This window comes from Halichoeres trimaculatus, unplaced genomic scaffold (genome assembly GCF_033239565.1).
Source record: "Halichoeres trimaculatus isolate MK-OKI-2021-1 unplaced genomic scaffold, fHalTri1.1 fHalTri1_scaffold_2, whole genome shotgun sequence".
NCBI classification, from domain to species: Eukaryota; Metazoa; Chordata; class Actinopteri; order Labriformes; family Labridae; genus Halichoeres; species Halichoeres trimaculatus.
Genome location: NW_027437180.1, coordinates 35,688,321 through 35,705,906, shown reverse-complemented (window position 1 = coordinate 35,705,906; position 17,586 = coordinate 35,688,321). Strand labels below are relative to the sequence as shown.

Sequence of the window (17,586 nt, the reverse complement as noted above, 5' to 3'; positions counted from 1 at the left end):
GTGAACTTAAAGTCCTGACCTAAAACGAGCCGTTTGGATTTTGGGGGTTTGCCGACGTCAGCGATTCCCTTTTTTGACCAATCAGGAGCAAGTCTGACCTGATCGGTCCACCGGAGCAGATACCCCCAAACCCCCTCCCCGCCCACTCCCTTCCCCCCTGCTGGAGAGAAATCTCTCCAGCAGCAGGGAGGAGAATGTCAAAGTTGAAGAGCCATCACTGCTCTGTTTTTGGCCGTAAACAGCCACATAGTTCCATGCACAAGCTTCCCATCTCGGAAGTAGACAAGACTAAGTGTCCAGAGTTCATTTATCAAGGAAATGTGCCAGCTACACTCAGTAAAACTGTGCATGTGTGTGCTAGTCACTTCACGGCCGACTGCTTTTCCAACTTTGGACAGTACAACAGAGGGCTAGCGAACAGACTGGTCCTGAATCCAGGCGCATTACCAACCATCCACCAACAAACCTGGGACCCTGGAAATGTGAGTATTTTAAATGCTGTGTGCTGTGGAGCAGATGTAAGAGCTTTTCCTCAGTGTCCCCCCTGTCTCTGTGTTAGCTTCAGGATGCTAACTTTAGCTGCAGTTAGCCTGTTGTTTTAGCCTGTAATGTTACAGTAAACGAACCTTGCTGTTTTCTAAACATTGTGCACTTGGAGCTCGTGGCGCCGCTCTCAGTGACCCTGAAAAGAGGGGCAGTATCAGTGGTGGCTCATTTACATATGAAGGCCACGCCCACTAAATCAGAGCGTTCTGAACAGAGGGGCTATGAGAGCCTGGAAACAATGCTGCTGTGCTTGATTTATTGGCTTTTTGGACCAAAACATGTTACTACCATTTCATGAAGACATCAATGATCCACATTAAACTGCAGAAAAGGAGCAGAATATGGGACCTTTAAAAAGACCAAGGAAAACATTGATATCTATGCCATACTAACTTGCTCAGAGCAACAAAAACCCACCTCATCAGTTTTAGAAATTAAATATTTTTGATATACTTGAGATGATATTTATCATACAATCTACTCGCAGCATACAGTGTAGTAGCTTTTTAGCGCAGTGGAAGTAGTCGTATTTTAACTCCAACTCAGCTAAAATATTACTTTTTACTTTCACAAAAATATCGATATTGTATTGAAGGTCAAAGTATCACGATATATTGCAGTATCTATATTTTTTAACACACTTCTACCATTTATATGCATTTCAATGGTCTGATCTCGCGCTGACTTAGCTCATAGTCTGATTTCTGAAGCTGTATGCAAACATACTGAGTGTCTTCTCTTGGGAAATGTAGTAGATGACCCCTGTGTATTGTAATACAGGTAATGTATCTCCCCTGGGTATGTAAGTAAGCTTAATACCTTAATGCAGAGCCAGAAAAGTGACCATTAGCAGCATTTAAAGGGAAGTAAACAGCTGCTAAATGTTCCCCAGCAAACATCATTAGCTCCAGTGCCAGGCTCTGGTTAAAAAAGGACACAGAGGGATCAATACACCTCTCTGGTAGCTGCTGTGATGGAGTGATGGGCTTTTAAGATTTATATCATCTTTATACTTCAGGAGGAGAGGAGTTTATTTCAGAGGTTATATTAATAACAAAAGGACTTTATTGAGCAATTATTAGTTTTTTTATTGTGTAAACTTTATAGTTTCAGTCACTCCACAGTGCGTACGAGCAGCCCCTCAGAAATAAACCAACGTCACTGATAAAACACTCAGCCGGTGTTTATTTCACCCATAAAAACAGACAGCCATGGTAGCAGTTACTGCATTAAAGCAGCAAATTAGGTGCGATGCTTTCAGTCAAAAGGCTAAAACACACTCAAGCTCCCTCACTTACATAAACAGACAGAAGGTCAGCCCCTGAGTCGCCCCCATGAAGCACAATTACAGCTAAGTGGTGAGCCTAATGGCCCGGTAGCAGGTTTAACCGTAGGAAACAAATGGAAACAATAGAGCACACAGACATGGGAAGAAGAGAGGAGGCGTGAGATAAGGAAGAGGAAAATCAGATAAATGTCGTTTAAAAGATGAGTTCATTTGACTTCCAAATGTGGGGATAGTTTGAAGAAGAGAAAAGGCACAGGGGGGTGATTAAAATAAAAGATTTTCATGAGTTGTGAGCTGCTCGAAAAGCTGCGTGAGAGGCAGGAGGAAGAAAAGACAAGAGGGAGGTAGGGCTGGGGATGGATGTGGGTGCTTTTATCTCCTAATAAGGTGCTCTCCCTGCAGCCAAGACCCTGCTAGATGACCCCTACGCCGGGTGTGGTGCCTGGAGACTGTCTGTCTGTGTACACTATACACACAACCCCTGCGCTTGTGTGTGTGAGACTGTGTGTGGTTTTAAAGAAGGAGGGACAGATTAACCTAGAAAGATCCAGAAGAAAGTAACAAGTCAAAATGGAGGTTTCATTTATTCCTCTGTGATTCCAGCTTTAAAGAGTGAAGAAGAAGAAGACAGACTGTGAAGAGAGTTTATAAAGGAAGTCTGGGAAATTATCTCAAAGGACAACTAGAGAAAACAAAAATAAATTCCAAACATCCTCAGGTAAAAATAGAGGGCAGTTTCCTGTGGCATCCCTTAAGAGGAGGTATTCTGCTTTTGTGTATTTTTCACATTGATGTTCATAAATGTGAAGTTTCAGACCTCTACATATTCATATGCTGAACAAATCCCTGAATCTGTCCGTAAGAATTCTGAAATGACGAGATTATCACCATAGACTGTATAAAACATGGATGTAGTCTTTGTAACATCACCGGTCTGTTCTTGAAACAGCGAAACAAAGCCCATCCACGAGCAGTCACATTGGTTATGACGGCAGCTTTAAAGGGCAACTCCGTTTTTTTGACACCTGGACCTTATTTATAGGTGTGTGCATGCTCATATACTCACTCAGACAAACATCGTGCAGCTCGGAGTCCTTCAGAAGTTATTTAGATCCAACTGATTTTAGACGCACTTAGCGGGGGCCACGGCAAGGGAGCTTCAGTGCGGGACATAATCTCTGCAAAATTGCTCATTTCGGCTATATTTTTTCATCCATCGCTATCCATAGTGATCACAAACACGCTCCTCTTCTGTTGCCATAGGCGAACACTGTCCACAAGCGCACCACCAGTTCGCATTGAGTCGTGGACGTGCTCCTGTTTGTTGTTCTCGAGCCAGCTCTTCGTCTCTCTCCCTCTGCATCCTTCTTTCATGGAGCTCCTCGTCCGTGTACTCAGGCTCAAACCGGTAAGGACAACCGTCAAACTCGAAGACGGCAGACGAGCTGACTTTATGATAACACTGGCGATGGATGAAAAAATATAGCTGTAATGAGCGATTTTGCAGAAATTATGTCCCGCGCTGAAGCTCCCTTGCCGTGGCCCCCGCTAAGTGCGGCCAAAATCAGCTGAATCTAAATAACTTCTGAAGGACTCTGAGCTGCATGATGTTTGTCTGAGTGAGTATATGAGCATGCACACACCTATAAATAAGGTCCAGGTGTCAAAAAAACGGAGTTGCCCTTTAAGCTTCCTTTCTAACAGCTATAGAACACTTATCAGTCACGTGACCTGAGCTGTGTCTCTGATTGGACGATGAAACAATCCTAATAACTTCTAACCGCCAAATTAGAAAAAAATCCCCCCTCATACAGTGTATGCTGATAGCGAAATCAGGAATTCAGAACCAGGCTGTAAAGATACTCTTAATGCCATATGAATCAATTTTTTGGGCTTGGTGTCTATTTGCGCCCCTTTCACACGACAACGTTTCATCCGAAAACGCTAAAACACAGTTAAAAACATCTGCGTTCGTATTCTGAGGGACTGAAAACGATGTAGTAAGCATGCCAGGCCTGTAGTCAGCGCAATAACTGCCTCGTCCAGAAGCCACTTTTGGGAGATCTCCACTGAAGTAGAGTTGAGCCGATCATGTAAGAGCAGAAGTGGAGCAAAAGATGCACCTTTTGTTGAAAGACAGTCAGCAGATTTAGCAGATTGAGCAGCACAAGCACAACACGGTAGTCCACGATGATTGTTACAACGGTACTGTCGTTCTGTTGTATGCGCTCCTGCAAAGCGGAGCGTGACGTCAGCGTTTCTGCTGAAAACTCTGTGTTACTGTTTACACGGCAGCGGGGTCGGCAGCGTTTCAGAAAAATCCCACTCTGGAGGCCGTTTTCATAAGTTTTAGGTCGGCTAAAACACCATTTCCGTGTAAATTCGAGGCCACAACAAAACGTTTGTTTTCCCCCCTAAAATCGTTGTCATGTTGACAGCCTCTTGGTCCCCCATCTTTCTGCAGCCAGCTTCAAGCGGATTCTCAATGAACAGCAGCTTTTAGCACTTCCACATAGGCTTCATTGTTCTAAACCAGATGTTGCCCCTTGATCCTCAAATAAGGATGCCTTAAATGTAAAATAACGTTCTTGTAGTCGGATGCCAATGAATTCTTTACTACAGTTACACGTCTTCCTCAGAAGACTCTATGTCAGCTGATTGATAGAGGTTTGGTCATCCTACCTATCATCTAACGCTGGTATCTGTAAATCTCTGAGTGGAGGACCTCAGCCTTTTCCTGATCCATGACTTGATTTTCCTCCCTTGCAGTGGTCTGAGATGATTGATTTTAAGTTTTCTTGGTCTATTTTTTGCTTCATTGTTCATGTGCATGCTCTTTTCCTCGTTTGCTCTTTCATGCTCCAAACATTCTTCCTGTTTAACCGCAAGAAGTTTTGACACAGAAAACACATCAAATTTCATAAAAGAAGTTGTTCTTTTCCGGGTCAATGTCCTTTGGTTGAACCAGTGACTGTCCTAGTTTGAAGTGTGGTTTAACACACATGGTCGTCCTGCTACTTCAAGTAGGACAGCCAAACCTCTTTAAATCAGCTGACAGACAAGTCACGACAACATCACGTGACTCTTTGACTCTTCTGAGGAAAACTGCTGGAAGTTTGTAGTCGAAACATGTCAGGGTAAAAAAAAAATTTAAATATCTGGTTCGGTTGTTGACTGTTTTACTATGAAATATAATTTTTGACCAAATAGACCTCTGTAGGCAATCTCCTGACCTCTTCATGGTACATTGGTGGGACGGGCCTTTAACACCAAGGCCTGTCCAAAGCTCTACCCCTGCCAGGTCTGGACTGGCTAATTAGAGGGAAGGAGATAGTAGAGTGGGTACAAGGACAGTATAAAGCTTGAAGAAAGCACAATAACCCCTCTTCAAAATAATTTAAGACATCAAACAACTTTAGTAATACAACAAGTGTGATGTGGATAGCTCTAAAAAGAAACTGTTCTGACTTGATACCGACTCTTTTTGCCATAGATGTCTCCAGCTTTATAACGATTGAACGAAATCAATCAACTAGTTTCCTAATAGGAAAGCAAAATGGCCCACAGTATTTACAGTCCTATAGAAAGTCCCTCATCCTAAACGGCATTGATCAAACTCCCTCAAAGTTAAAGTGAGAGTTTGTGTTTGTAAGAGGAAGAAACAGTGAATAAACATCCCGTTTGTCAGATTTTCTTTGTGCATTAACCTGCTTGAACAGGTCTTCACACACAGAACAATAATGAGTTTTGTTTGTCAGAGTGTTGCAGTGCGGTGTGTGTCTGTGAAAGACACCTTTTATCTGCCAGTCCTTTTGTAGTCGATGGATTATCCCTGAGTTCATTTCTGTGTGAATTTCATTGGTTGTGATTGTGTGCCAGGTGGGCCTTCACACAGGCTTTGTATCACTCACAAATAACACACACACACACACACATGCTGTCTCACTCAGTCTACAGTGAATCCCTCCTGACTGTCCTCTTCATCTTCCTCCTCATAAAACTCAGATGTGAAAACACTGAACGAGCTCCGTATTGATCTGTTTGTGCTGCTGGGAGTCTGCTGTCTGCTGCTGCTCAGGGCTAACGGGCGACGACGTGCAGAGACAAAGACTGGTGATTGTGTAGAGATGTAGGGAAGAAAGAAAGAAAGAACGACACAAAGAAAAGGATCTACAATCACAGAGAGGATTTGAAACTCATCCATCAAACATCTGACTTTTATAAGCGGGCGACCTTGAAACAGTTGCTGATCAAAATGCTTGTCTTATGGTGAAATAAATCACAATAATTCTTGTTTTTAAAAGCACTTTGACAGTTTCTGTCTGCTGTGGGACTTGCTCAAATGCATAAATGGTAAACTTGGAGACTCTGAGAGTCTACATATTTGACAGTGAATTAAACAGTCATTGGCATTCCCAGAGTTTCCCATAGTGTCCATTAGGAATTTTTCCTCACACTCAATAAAACTAGAATTGAATTGATTTAAATGCCCGTCCTTTGCTAACAGCACAGCACAATTAAATTGCTTAGTGCACAGACGTTAAGGTGATCAAAACATTTTCCTCTTTGTGTGACCTAGAAGCCAAATTTTCCTAAATAAAAAAAAAAAATAATACTCCGACATTGCGTTTATTGTAATAATCTGAAGTTAAATCTAGGGACGTCCTGATCAGGAATGTAATGTCCGGTTTCGATCAAGTCTGTAACCACATGATCGGCCCCAGTTTCCGATCATGTGACCTGATCTGGACATCCCTATGTAAACCTGTCTGGAGCTGTCTGAGGATCAAACCCTGCATATATGGGCTGTGCCATTACACACAACAGCGTTCATCTATTTATATTATTTGGGACATTTTTTCTATAGTAATTCCGGAAAGTTTACTAAAGTTTAGTTAAAATCTAGGAATCATTAAGTGTCTTCTGTCTCTTTGGCTGCTCAGTGTGGAGATGCTCACAGCTCATCTCAGACACAATCAGGTGCAAAACTGAACAATTTGCACAGAGCTGCAGAATTTTGTGGGTTTTCTGAATTTAGTTTGCTTTGTGAATCGGACATTGAGACGAGCAGATAACCAGATGAATGATGCACAATTCTTGGTGCTATCAGATGCTGCGATCCATTCTTAGTGAATTCTTTGCTGAGTGTGACAACAAAAACCTATTTCAGTCTCATTTTGAACTGGAAAATTGTGTTTTCACCGAAGTATTTGATATTCACTTGTATTTCTGACTGCTCACTCACCCTGTGTGTCATCATTGTGCTCAGTGGCCTGCACAGCCTTGCGAATTTGCATGCGGATGATGTCAATTTTGGTCTTGCTGTCTTGCAGCATCTGCTGGGCTGTTTGCAGCATCTTCTTATCCTGATAGGAGCAAAAACACATCAGTGAGACAGAACAAGAGGCTGGGAGTGAGATTTTGTAGTTAATAAATAGCTTAACAGCACAGATTTGTTCTGACTGCGTTTGTTTAATTCTACACAATAAAACAGGAAGTGACATGAAAGTGTGAGAGCAAGGTGAAAGAGGAAGGTGAAACATACTGCTTTTAAAGGGGGAGGGGGAGTAATCACTGGAGAGGGTCGTGTGTAGGTGAAGGGTTTTGTTGTGTCTCTTCTTATTCAGAGGTTTTAACTGAGTCAGCACATGGCAAGGTTATCTCAGTGTCTGCTCAGCTGCGTGTTAGTCTGACTCTGGACACAGTCAAAGCTGCGTACCTTGGTGGATCCATTGGAGTAGATGGGAATCATGTTTTCAACTCCCTGCTTGACTTTGAGCTCGATGTTGAGCTGCCTCTCCAGCGCAGCGATGCGCTCCTTGTGGGCCGACGTGCGGCTCTCTGCCCCGGGAGACTGAGGACACTCATCTGTGGAGGGAAGGGGAAAAAATCCAGTTATAAAAAAAGAACAGGATGAGAGTTCACACGGTGTGCCCTGAAGGGAAAATACTCTCTCGGGGATTGGTGTTATGTCAAAAACATCATTTCATCATTGAAGTTTAGAGCATGGAGCATGGAGAGGGTTAATATCCTGAGCAGTGGGAACAGATCTAATGCCTCTCCTGATCTGAGGTCCTCTTCATCTTCATAGCAGCAGACAGAAAGCCTAAACAGTCTTTACATGGAGTCCCACCATCACAGAACAGGAAAGGACAAATCATCTGGCTGTATTATTTGTCACTGCTCTGCAGTCTCTGCCTCCATTCATCAAGATGAGCGTAAATGATTCAGGATAAGGAAGTATATGAAACATTTGTGTGTGGTCACTTGTGCTTTGATTTCCAACATTCTTTACATTTCCTGCACTAGAAGCAACAGATTATTTAATAAATACACTTTCTGGGATGTAAACAGCCCAAAATTTCAATAAATACAGAAAGAAGGAACGCATCAGGTTGAGGTTTCTCAGCCAAAAATGGATGGGATGGTTTGGTTATGAGGTTTGCAACCTTGAAATTCCCTGAGTAAGGATTAATGGCTGACTTTTTAGGGCTTCCAGAGCAGCAAGCAACAAGAAGTAACTGATTCAGACTCATGAGCTACATTTATACACTAATTGTCCATAGAAATAAAAAAAAACAGCTCAATCATAACAAAATGATAGAAAATGAAGCCTGGACTGCACAACTGCTGATACAGCTTTAACGTTTACACACACTGACACCAAAAAGCTCTTCCTATGGTGGCCAGTTGGGACAATATGCCATACTCGCGATTCGATTCTCTTGCAATTTTTGGGGTCGCAGATTCGATTTAAGTTGCAGTTCTTCAATATTTCCAATTTTTTTACGATTTTTAAGTTTGCTTTTTAAACACCAGGCCATGTGAAAAAAGTTAAATGATGATGACTATGTCTGCAGACTGTATCAGTATATTGTATATTTTCCCTATAAAATGCACGTCATGTGAGTCAGAGAGAAACATTTCCCCCCCTGCTGGAGAAAAGTGGAAACTTTTTTCCAATCCAGTTTGTAAACAAAGACTGAAATGAAGAATTTGAATTGGAAAAAAATGTTTTTTTTGGACAAAAAATCCCAATGTATATTGATTTTCGATATTTTTCTCCCGCACTTACCGCTAGTTGTCAGCTGATTTCCAAAAGCTACAACAGAAGTGAAAAGGAGGTTAAGAGGACAGTTATGGACACAAAAAAGTTGTAAAAGTAAGTGAAGTAAAGTGGATTGTTTTCTCTTTTTTTTACATTCAGCTGTGATTAATATTGCTTGAATACTAATGTGACAGACTCATAACGCTACAAATGAGAAGACGTATTTTTCTGGTAAATAAAAAAAAATGTAAGTGCTATGAAGGATATTACAAAGATATATTTATCAAAGATGAAGCTAAAATATAAAGTTATTTACTTAATTTTGTAACTTTTCTGTGTCCGGTGGGATAACTAACCTCCATTAGCTTCCACTGCATCTGTAATTCTGTGTCGCTTTTTGTATTAGTGTTTTGCTCTTACATTTGTGTTGTGGTTTTTGCAAATCGTCTGCAGTTTTGTGTTGTTTGTTTTATCAGATTCTGGAGACTTGTAAGCAGCAGGCGAGTCCAAAACAAATTTCCCAAGGGGGACAATAAAGTGTACCGTACCGTACCGTACCGTAGCGTACCGTAGCGTACCGTAGCGTACCGTAGCGTACCGTACCATATCGTACCGTACCATATTGTACTGTACCATATCGTACCGTATCATGTCCTATCGTATCATACCGTACCGTTTCATATCCTACCGTACCATATCGTACCATACCATATCGTACCGTATCATGTCCTATCGTACCATACCGTACCGTACCGTATCGAATTGTATTGTATCGTTTTATCTGACACCCACCGGCCACAGTGTTTTCCTAACATGTCAAACAAGTTTGTCAAACAAGTGATGGTTTTTGTAACGGCAACCTCTGAAGTAATTTAGGTGAAACATAATGTTTTGTGACCATTTGAAGATTGTAGGAGACCATAAGTAAAGATCATGTCAATCTTTGGATAAACGATTAGTCCCTGCTCTCTGCTTGAAGGTGAGGTAATCAGTGAAATCAGCTGGTGGAGTTTTTGGTTGGAAAGAAAACCTGCAGCCTCTTGGCCCTCTATGGCATGAGTTTGAGATCCCTGCTCTACACCAGATCTCAAAGAAACTTGTGTGATCAAATTTGACCTTAGAGGGTAAACAAACCACCATCCTGGTGTTTTTTTCTGTCATTCAGCGACAAAAATGATGAAAAGGCTCGGTAAATAACACCAGAAGCTTAACTTCGTTTTCAATCCTCTCAGCTCTTGGTGCAGGTTTGTTTACATTCACTTCCATGCTCATGAGCTGTAACATCCAGTTGATGACACTTCTAAATCTGCTCTTCTGATTGGTTATGACGTCTATTCTGTCACAGAAAGTCCAACGAGGAATTATAAACATGTTGTAGAGGTAATGACATCACACACTGGAAAATTATCTGGACAATTAATCAGTTATGACAAGCCACAAATCAGGTTACGCCCCGAATAACTGGTGGAAGAAAATCACCCTTTGGTCTTGTGTGTGGCAAGTTATTTTCTAGTAGTTACCTTTATTCTCCTCTCCACCCTTCACCACGATGTGAGCGTCCAGTTCTTGCAGCTGAGCGTGAAGGTTGTCGAGTCTCCGGTTAGAGGAGCGCAGCTGGCTGTCCACCTGAAGGGAAAATAATAACTATTAATAAGAAACTTTAAATTCTGGACAACAAAAGAACAGTGTTATTTTATAGTCAGTCACAACCCTTATTCAAAGGAAAATTAAAAAAGTTTTTTCGAAATAGCAACACATTCATTCTGCCTTTAAAGATGTGTTAACAAGCCATGCTGTGAGCCTCTGTGGATCCTCGTACCATCATGTACGCCGGCTTTTTAACTTTATGCTTATAACCGTGCACTGGGTGGTCCCTCTCCACTTCAGACTGAAGGATGTTCATTTCACACTTTCACACTTTTCAACAATAATGCCAAATATTGATTTATCAGACCACAGGACAGTCGTCCGTTTGGCCACAGTCCATCTTAGACGAGCTTAGGTCAGGGGGAAGTTGTTGGTGTATCTGGATCGTGTTTAAATGTGGTTTCCTCTTTGCATGGTACACTTAAAACCTGTGTTTGTGGATGCAGAGACAAACTGTTGAATTTTATAAAGTGATTTTTAGTCATGCCGTGACTTCCACTTTAGAGTCATGTCTGTTTTAAATACAGAACTACACGAGAGCCCAAAGGTCATGACCCTCAAGTATTATTATCAGTTTTTCCTTTTTTGTTTACAGAGAATCTTTCAATGATATGTTTCATAGTAGGTAAGAAAATGTCCTTTTCTTTTTGCAATTTTAATTAAAAAAATATCTTTGCTGACACATTTTTCCACAGAAATATGGCTATTTCCCATTTTCACACTACTTTTCTGGATTTACCTTCAGATACCCCGACATGTTACATACCTATTGCAGATAAACTTTCTTAAAAGTTCATCCATAGTTTTTTTTCTTTATATTCTACAACTTTTTCAGTCTTTTGGCAAAGACATTTGATGGGCTTCTTGGAACTTTTTTTTTAAAACTACATTTAGGCTTGAAATGATTTACAAAACCACCAATACTTGTTTTAAAACTAGACGTTATACAAAGCTTCCTAACTTTTTGGAATCAGTGTTGTGGAAAAAACCCTTAACTTATGACTTAAGTCACAATTCTGTTTCAATTTACCACCAAAACTATCAAATCTATCTTCATATGTTTCTTACTTCACTAACTATTCTTAAAGAGGGGGTAAAGTGCTTTTTTCTTAGGTTACTCCTTTAGTAGATTCACATGATTCATATCTCGAAAAATCTCGATTTTTCTCTAACTCTTGTTTTAGAAAACACTTGTTCCAGCCTCTGTTTGAAAAACTTTATTTTAGCTGCTATCTCTTTAAGGTTCCCTTCTTCAGAGACCCCCTCTCGTCTGATTGGCCTCTAGGGGATGTAGCTATGGACACACCTTAGTGTTTAGAATCTGCCCGTCCACTGTGTCATGAACTAGTAAGAAGATCCTCATCCTTACTCAGATCTTGTGTAATTTTTTTTTAGAGCGGACTGTTTCGAGAAATTTACAACCATATTCAGAGATTTCTACAATATATTAATATGGAGTTGATAAAAAAATCAGCACAAATTTAGTATGAACATCAAGCATTAATACTTTATATCCATGTTTAAAATATTAAAAATAGAATACCCCCTCTTTAATGTTTAAAGAGGGGTATTATTTGAGATGTATCTCTTAAAAACATTTTTTTTAGTGTAAAAAAGTAAAGCGCTGCAACTTCTGGAGTGATAAAATGTTACCTATCCAGTGATATTAGGTCTTTACTGCTGTGAATTTGCTGCTCTCAAACCAAAACAAAGGAGCTGCAACTTTTGACACACGCTGTGAACTATTTGTGTTAGTAGACAAATAAAAAGAGGTGTGTAAGAAGAACTTGTCCAGAGATTAAACTGTTAGTTTGAGTCACACACTGATGCTTCTTCCTGATTTGGTTTCAGATGTTTTTGAAAACTCTCTGTCCCCTCTTCACTAAACTTTCTTCTGCAGCTGCTCTGAGTCTCTTGGTGAAAAATGTGACATGTTTGTTTCCTGCTGCTCAATCACACGAGGATTGAGAAATCTGGATTATTTCATGTGGTCTCAAGCTGATTTGACAAGCAACAAAATTCTGATTAATGAAAGACGGAGACTTTGTCACCTGCTGAGCGTTCCTCTTGTCAGTCGTCGCCCTGCGCAGGTTCTCAGCTCCTTCCTTGATCTTCAGCTCCTTCCTGATCTCTCTTCTGATCCTTTCACGCTGCTCGTCCAACAGCTGCTGCACGCTCGAGTCGGAGAAGTCCGAGTTCTGGTCGAGACCGAGCTGCTCCAGAACCGACAGCCCACCTGGATCGCTCTGAAGGTCAAAGGGATGAAAGAATAAGAAGAGGGGGGACAACAGGGGAGCAGTAAATCTTTGTTTTGAGGCTTGGAGCAGGAGAGTTGAATCTGGTGAGAGGAGGTGTTGAGAGTGATGTCTGCAGAGAGGAAAAGATGGTGAGCAGGATAAGGCGATAATGGGAGGAAAGGGATGAAGAGGGAGAGACGATAGCTGGTGGTGGGGAAGGAAAAAAGGGCAAAGTTGGGTTGAAAATGTTGGACAGGGAAGGAAAAGCTAAAGTCTGGAGTACTAGCAGCATCAGAGAGATTCCTTAGATTGAAAAAACTTCTAGAAATGCTCTTTAGGAAGACTGTTGACCACGACTAAATCATGAAAATACACAAACATCAAAGAGAAAAACACATCTTCTGTCTGCTGATCCTCCTCATGAACTCAATCGTCTTTACCAGGCTCAAAAAAATGAAATCTTATCAAGTGTTTTGTCTGATTTTGATTTAAAAAATTCTTGTTTTGCTTGATATGAGCCACATTCATCTGGTCAGTCCAGAAAAAGTCTTGTTTCAAGTTATTTAAAGGCAAAAATAAGGTCTGACTTGCTTGGAACAAGTGAAAAAATCTGCCAATGGAACAAGAAAAATTTGCTGAACATTTGGTCAGGTGAATGTGGCTTAAATTGAGTCTAAAAAGACATTTACTACTGAAAATAAGACAAAAACACTTGATAAGACTTCAGTTTTTTCCAGTGCAAGAAGCAAATCCCTGAATCATCTTCATAAAAAACATTCAAGCACGTGTAAACATCCCGGCTTCGCTACTGCCTTCGATTTCCCCTCACTTCCTGCGTCCAACCGAAAAACCACCTCAAGCAGAGCTCTGAGGTCAAACCGCCCGACGCACAATCAGAACCACAGCGGGAGACAGCACCTAAATCACAGCTGCCGTCACACAAACGCACAAATCAAACAAACAAGCTTCACCTCTGAGCTGTCCTCATCCTCCTCGTCGCCATGCCAACACATAGCTCGCTCAGGTCTGAAAATTTCAGGAACAAAAAAGCGTCGCTACACTCCTGAGCTCTGCCAAACCGTGAGTGCCACACGGAGAGCAGAAAAATGGGCTGAAGGGGGAGAAAAACGATAAAAAGTGAGATAAAGAGAGGGAGAGTTAAGGGTGGGAGGAGGGGAACGCCTCCCAAAGAGGATATCCGTCCCGACACCAAGCTGCTCAGGCCTTTCCTGTTTCCTCTGCGAGTTTTGCTGCTGTCAGTGCAGAGAAAGAGGGACCTGTATGTCAAGACTACATCCTCCCCCTCAGAGCTTTCTGTAAATCAATCTTTGATCTGGATGATGTCATCATAACAACACTCAGCGATTAATCAGATTTTCTTAATGTGAAAATGTGACGGCTCTCTTTCCCCCCTCCCTGGGTCGGTGATAAAATCTGAAGGGCTGGAAACAAGGAGAGGATGCGTTTTCGAAGTATTGGATCAAAGCCAGAGCGTAAAACTGGGACGTTTTTTTTTCTGTTTTCCACTCGACCTCTTGTTTCCTTTGAGCTTTACATCCACAAACCCCTGAGGTGATTCTCCTTCCCTTACAGAAACGGTATGGGACTCAGCCTCATCTGAAAACATGATAACATCAGGATTTAAACCCTGTAATGTTAGCTTTAGAAAACTGGAAAATAAACAGATTTAGGTCACTTAACTGAAGAATTACACGCTCTCAGGTGTGCTGCATGCTGGATTATTGTGAGAAAGTCTTCAGATTTGGCAGAGAACAACGATAAGACACAAAAACATAAAGCACACTTTTCAAACCTCAAAGCAGAGGAAACCACTTTGAGAAAAACGTGTATTTCTGGTTTCCTCGTCACAATTGAGGAATTTGCGAGCTCAGAGCGTGGAGCGTTTATGTCTGTAATTCTCTGGTAATTTTCTGGTTTTATCTGTCCTCCTCATGACTCATCTCTTCCCGCTCAGCAGCAGATCTGTGTAAGCCTGATAAGAAAGAAAAAAAGAGGTGACAGTTTTACTTCCTGAAATCCAAAATGGTTGGCTGAGCGGGCCAGAGTTTCTGGAAATTAAGGGTGAACAGTGTCCTGTGTTTAACCAGCTACTAACACTGCCAGTGTGTGTGTGGTGGATGTAATTTAACATCCATAGATTTGCTTTTTTTCACCTTCACATCACTGATGAAAGCTACAGCTAAGATTTCTTTTACATGTCTGTTGTAGCTGAAAACAGCTAACTTGCCAAAAACTCAGACTCAGACTCAGATTGGAGCAACTGATGGATGCAACGACAAACAGTTACTAGAAAAAGTTTGTGAACCCTTTTGATCTATTAGGGATGCCTGATTTTATCGGGACGTTATTGATACTGGCCCATATTGGCTTGAAAACGAAATATCTGCCAACACACCAGGTTCTGCCTATATAATAAACTGCTAAAATTGGCTGAAGATGCATTTTTTTAAACAATTTGTGATTTTGTTTGCACAGTTCAGATTCAGGAGTCCCATATTTGGCTCCTGTTTTTAGTTAAACTCAAGCAGCACATGTATCCGACTACTTTAGACGCATTTACCATTTACCAAAGTAAATCATATCATTCAAATTAGGTTCAAATGCTGTACAGTTGCACTTCTCATATGTTCCCTGTAAATATTGGTTACGTTAACTGGCTGTTAATTCTGAAATTGGTCAAATTTGCCCTGGTTGTGGATAATTTCATGATTTTTTCAGGTAGAGCACCATTCAGCTTTCAAGTAGGATTTATCTTTAGGATTTTTTTTGATTGAAAGCAATTGTCATAAATAAATATAAAGCTTCACTATATATATATATATTTAAAAAAATATTAGTGCTGGGCAAGTTAACGCGTTATTTTGGCGTTAACCCGTCAATCTATTAACGCCGTTGAATATTTTATTGCACATTAGTGCATGTTGCTCACATGCTTTCATTTTGTAAATGTCTGTTGCTGACCGCGGTGGAACCGGAAGTGAAATTGGCGGAAAAACACGATGAGTAACCAAAACAAGCATGGAGAAGAGGGGCAACGCCACGGAACTTGAAGGCGCTCGCCGCTTAGTGTATCAGTCCGCGCACGCGGTGTGCCAAATATACACAAACGCAGGTAGTCTGCCAGGACGAAGAGACACGATGAGAACTAGAGCCTTATTTAGCAGTGTTTTTGTGTGAAAGTAATGCGCTGAAAATTCTCTAAATAAAGCGTGAATGCAGACCGATATCAGATTTTTTCGGTGGGAGTCCATTTATTTGTGTTTTTGGTCAAGTAAAAAATGGCCCCGTCTGAGTGCAGAGGAAACCGGCAGAGGAGCAGGGAGGGGGTGTTTGGTGCGAGCGCTCTGGGCTTCTGCTGCACAAAATCACTGCTGTAGGGGTAATTTCTGCCCTAAACCTTGTGATAGGACCCAACTTGTTCCATCCCGGAGTATCACTTTAATGCCCTGACAGTGGCAATAAGCTTTAATTTTGTATTTACATTTTGTAAATTCGATTTGCACTAAATATGTGATTGAACTATCACTGTGTCACAAGTACTGATTTAGTGTTTGCATGACAGATGTTATGGCACTTTCACGATGCGATTAATTATGATTAATCAGGGAAATCATGCGATTGATTACAATTAAAAGTTGTAATCGTTGCCCAGCCCTAATATATATATATATATATATATATATATATATATATATATATATATATATATATATATAGTACTGACCAAATTCTATCAAAAGTTCCGGGTACCGATTTACGTAAAATCGAAAGGTACCATATTTAGGTACCTAATTGCATCCTTGTGACTGTGAGGGAGTGGAAGAGTAGGCGATTTTCCATGCTGGACACGAACACAGCATTGAAAGCTTATATATTGAAAAATAAATATGTTAAATTGAACACTGGATATCTTTCCTTGTTAAACAAATTCATATTTCTTACCACACAAACACAAAAAAGTACCAAAAATTGTTATCGTTGGGTACCAATACTGATTGTTAGGTACCGGGCAACGGTACAGGTATCGGTACCGTATCGTTTCAAATGTGAAAGATACCCATCGTTATCCCTATTATTAAATGTGTTCTGACTTTTAGCTAAGTCACAACAACAAGGTGCAACGACAGGGAGTCTTGCACAGAAACCACATCAAAAACATCCAGTGACTTTTAAATAAAAAGAATGGTTTCAAAACCAGATTGTATTTAGCTCGACTAACAACATGTGAAGCTGGGCCAGGCCAGGAGTTAAGAGGATTTAGGGTTTTACAGATGAACATGAGTGAAGGGAGGCTCATCATTATAGTGGGAAGTTCAGGAACTCCTCCAGTTCCCTGGTAGTCCTGCTACGTGCAGGAAGAAACATGGATCTGGTGTATTCTGGGCATAAGATGCAGCATCTCAGGCCAGAGTCTCCAAAGCCTGTCTGCAAGAGTCACCAAGAATACTGATAGTCATACAACCTACTGGAGAGATGTCCTTTCAACTACAGCAAATCAGAATTCTTGGCCCTAAAATGTCTTTAAATTTGGAAAGAAAATAATAAAATCATAACAAAATCTCATAAAAATATGTTTACATGTCCAGATTATTTCCTTGCTTGCTGCTTGATCTTGGTTTTGGGGGACTCTTCTGCACCAATGTGAACTCTGAAAGAAGTAACGGCCACATGAAAATAAGGAGGAAGCTCTTTAGCAGGATGCAGTTGATCTGCTCTGTCACCATCCACCACCTCTTCCTCCCTTTGTAAAGTTCAAACTGAGTGAAACACGTATGGTGTTTGCTGAAACCTGTGGCACG

The 17,586-nt window shown here is 41.0% G+C and overlaps 1 protein-coding gene across 3 annotated transcripts in view; it reads right to left on the bottom strand.

The window, feature by feature from the left end:
- Positions 1 to 17,586, bottom strand: part of pkn1a (protein kinase N1a) — an 82,692-nt gene that overhangs the window by 22,303 nt on the left and 42,803 nt on the right. For 2 of the 3 annotated variants that reach the window (XM_074689276.1, XM_074689291.1), the window contains exons 1-5: positions 13,738 to 13,877; positions 12,581 to 12,775; positions 10,403 to 10,508; positions 7,554 to 7,702; positions 7,080 to 7,200 (exon numbers count right to left, since the gene is read on the bottom strand). In XM_074689276.1, coding sequence (XP_074545377.1) covers positions 7,080 to 7,200; positions 7,554 to 7,702; positions 10,403 to 10,508; positions 12,581 to 12,775; positions 13,738 to 13,779 — 613 coding nt within the window. In that variant the 5' untranslated portion in view covers positions 13,780 to 13,877. Of the gene's footprint in view, positions 1 to 7,079; positions 7,201 to 7,553; positions 7,703 to 10,402; positions 10,509 to 12,580; positions 12,776 to 13,737; positions 13,878 to 17,586 lie in introns of those variants that run through there. The other variant, XM_074689284.1, reaches the window with a different exon arrangement.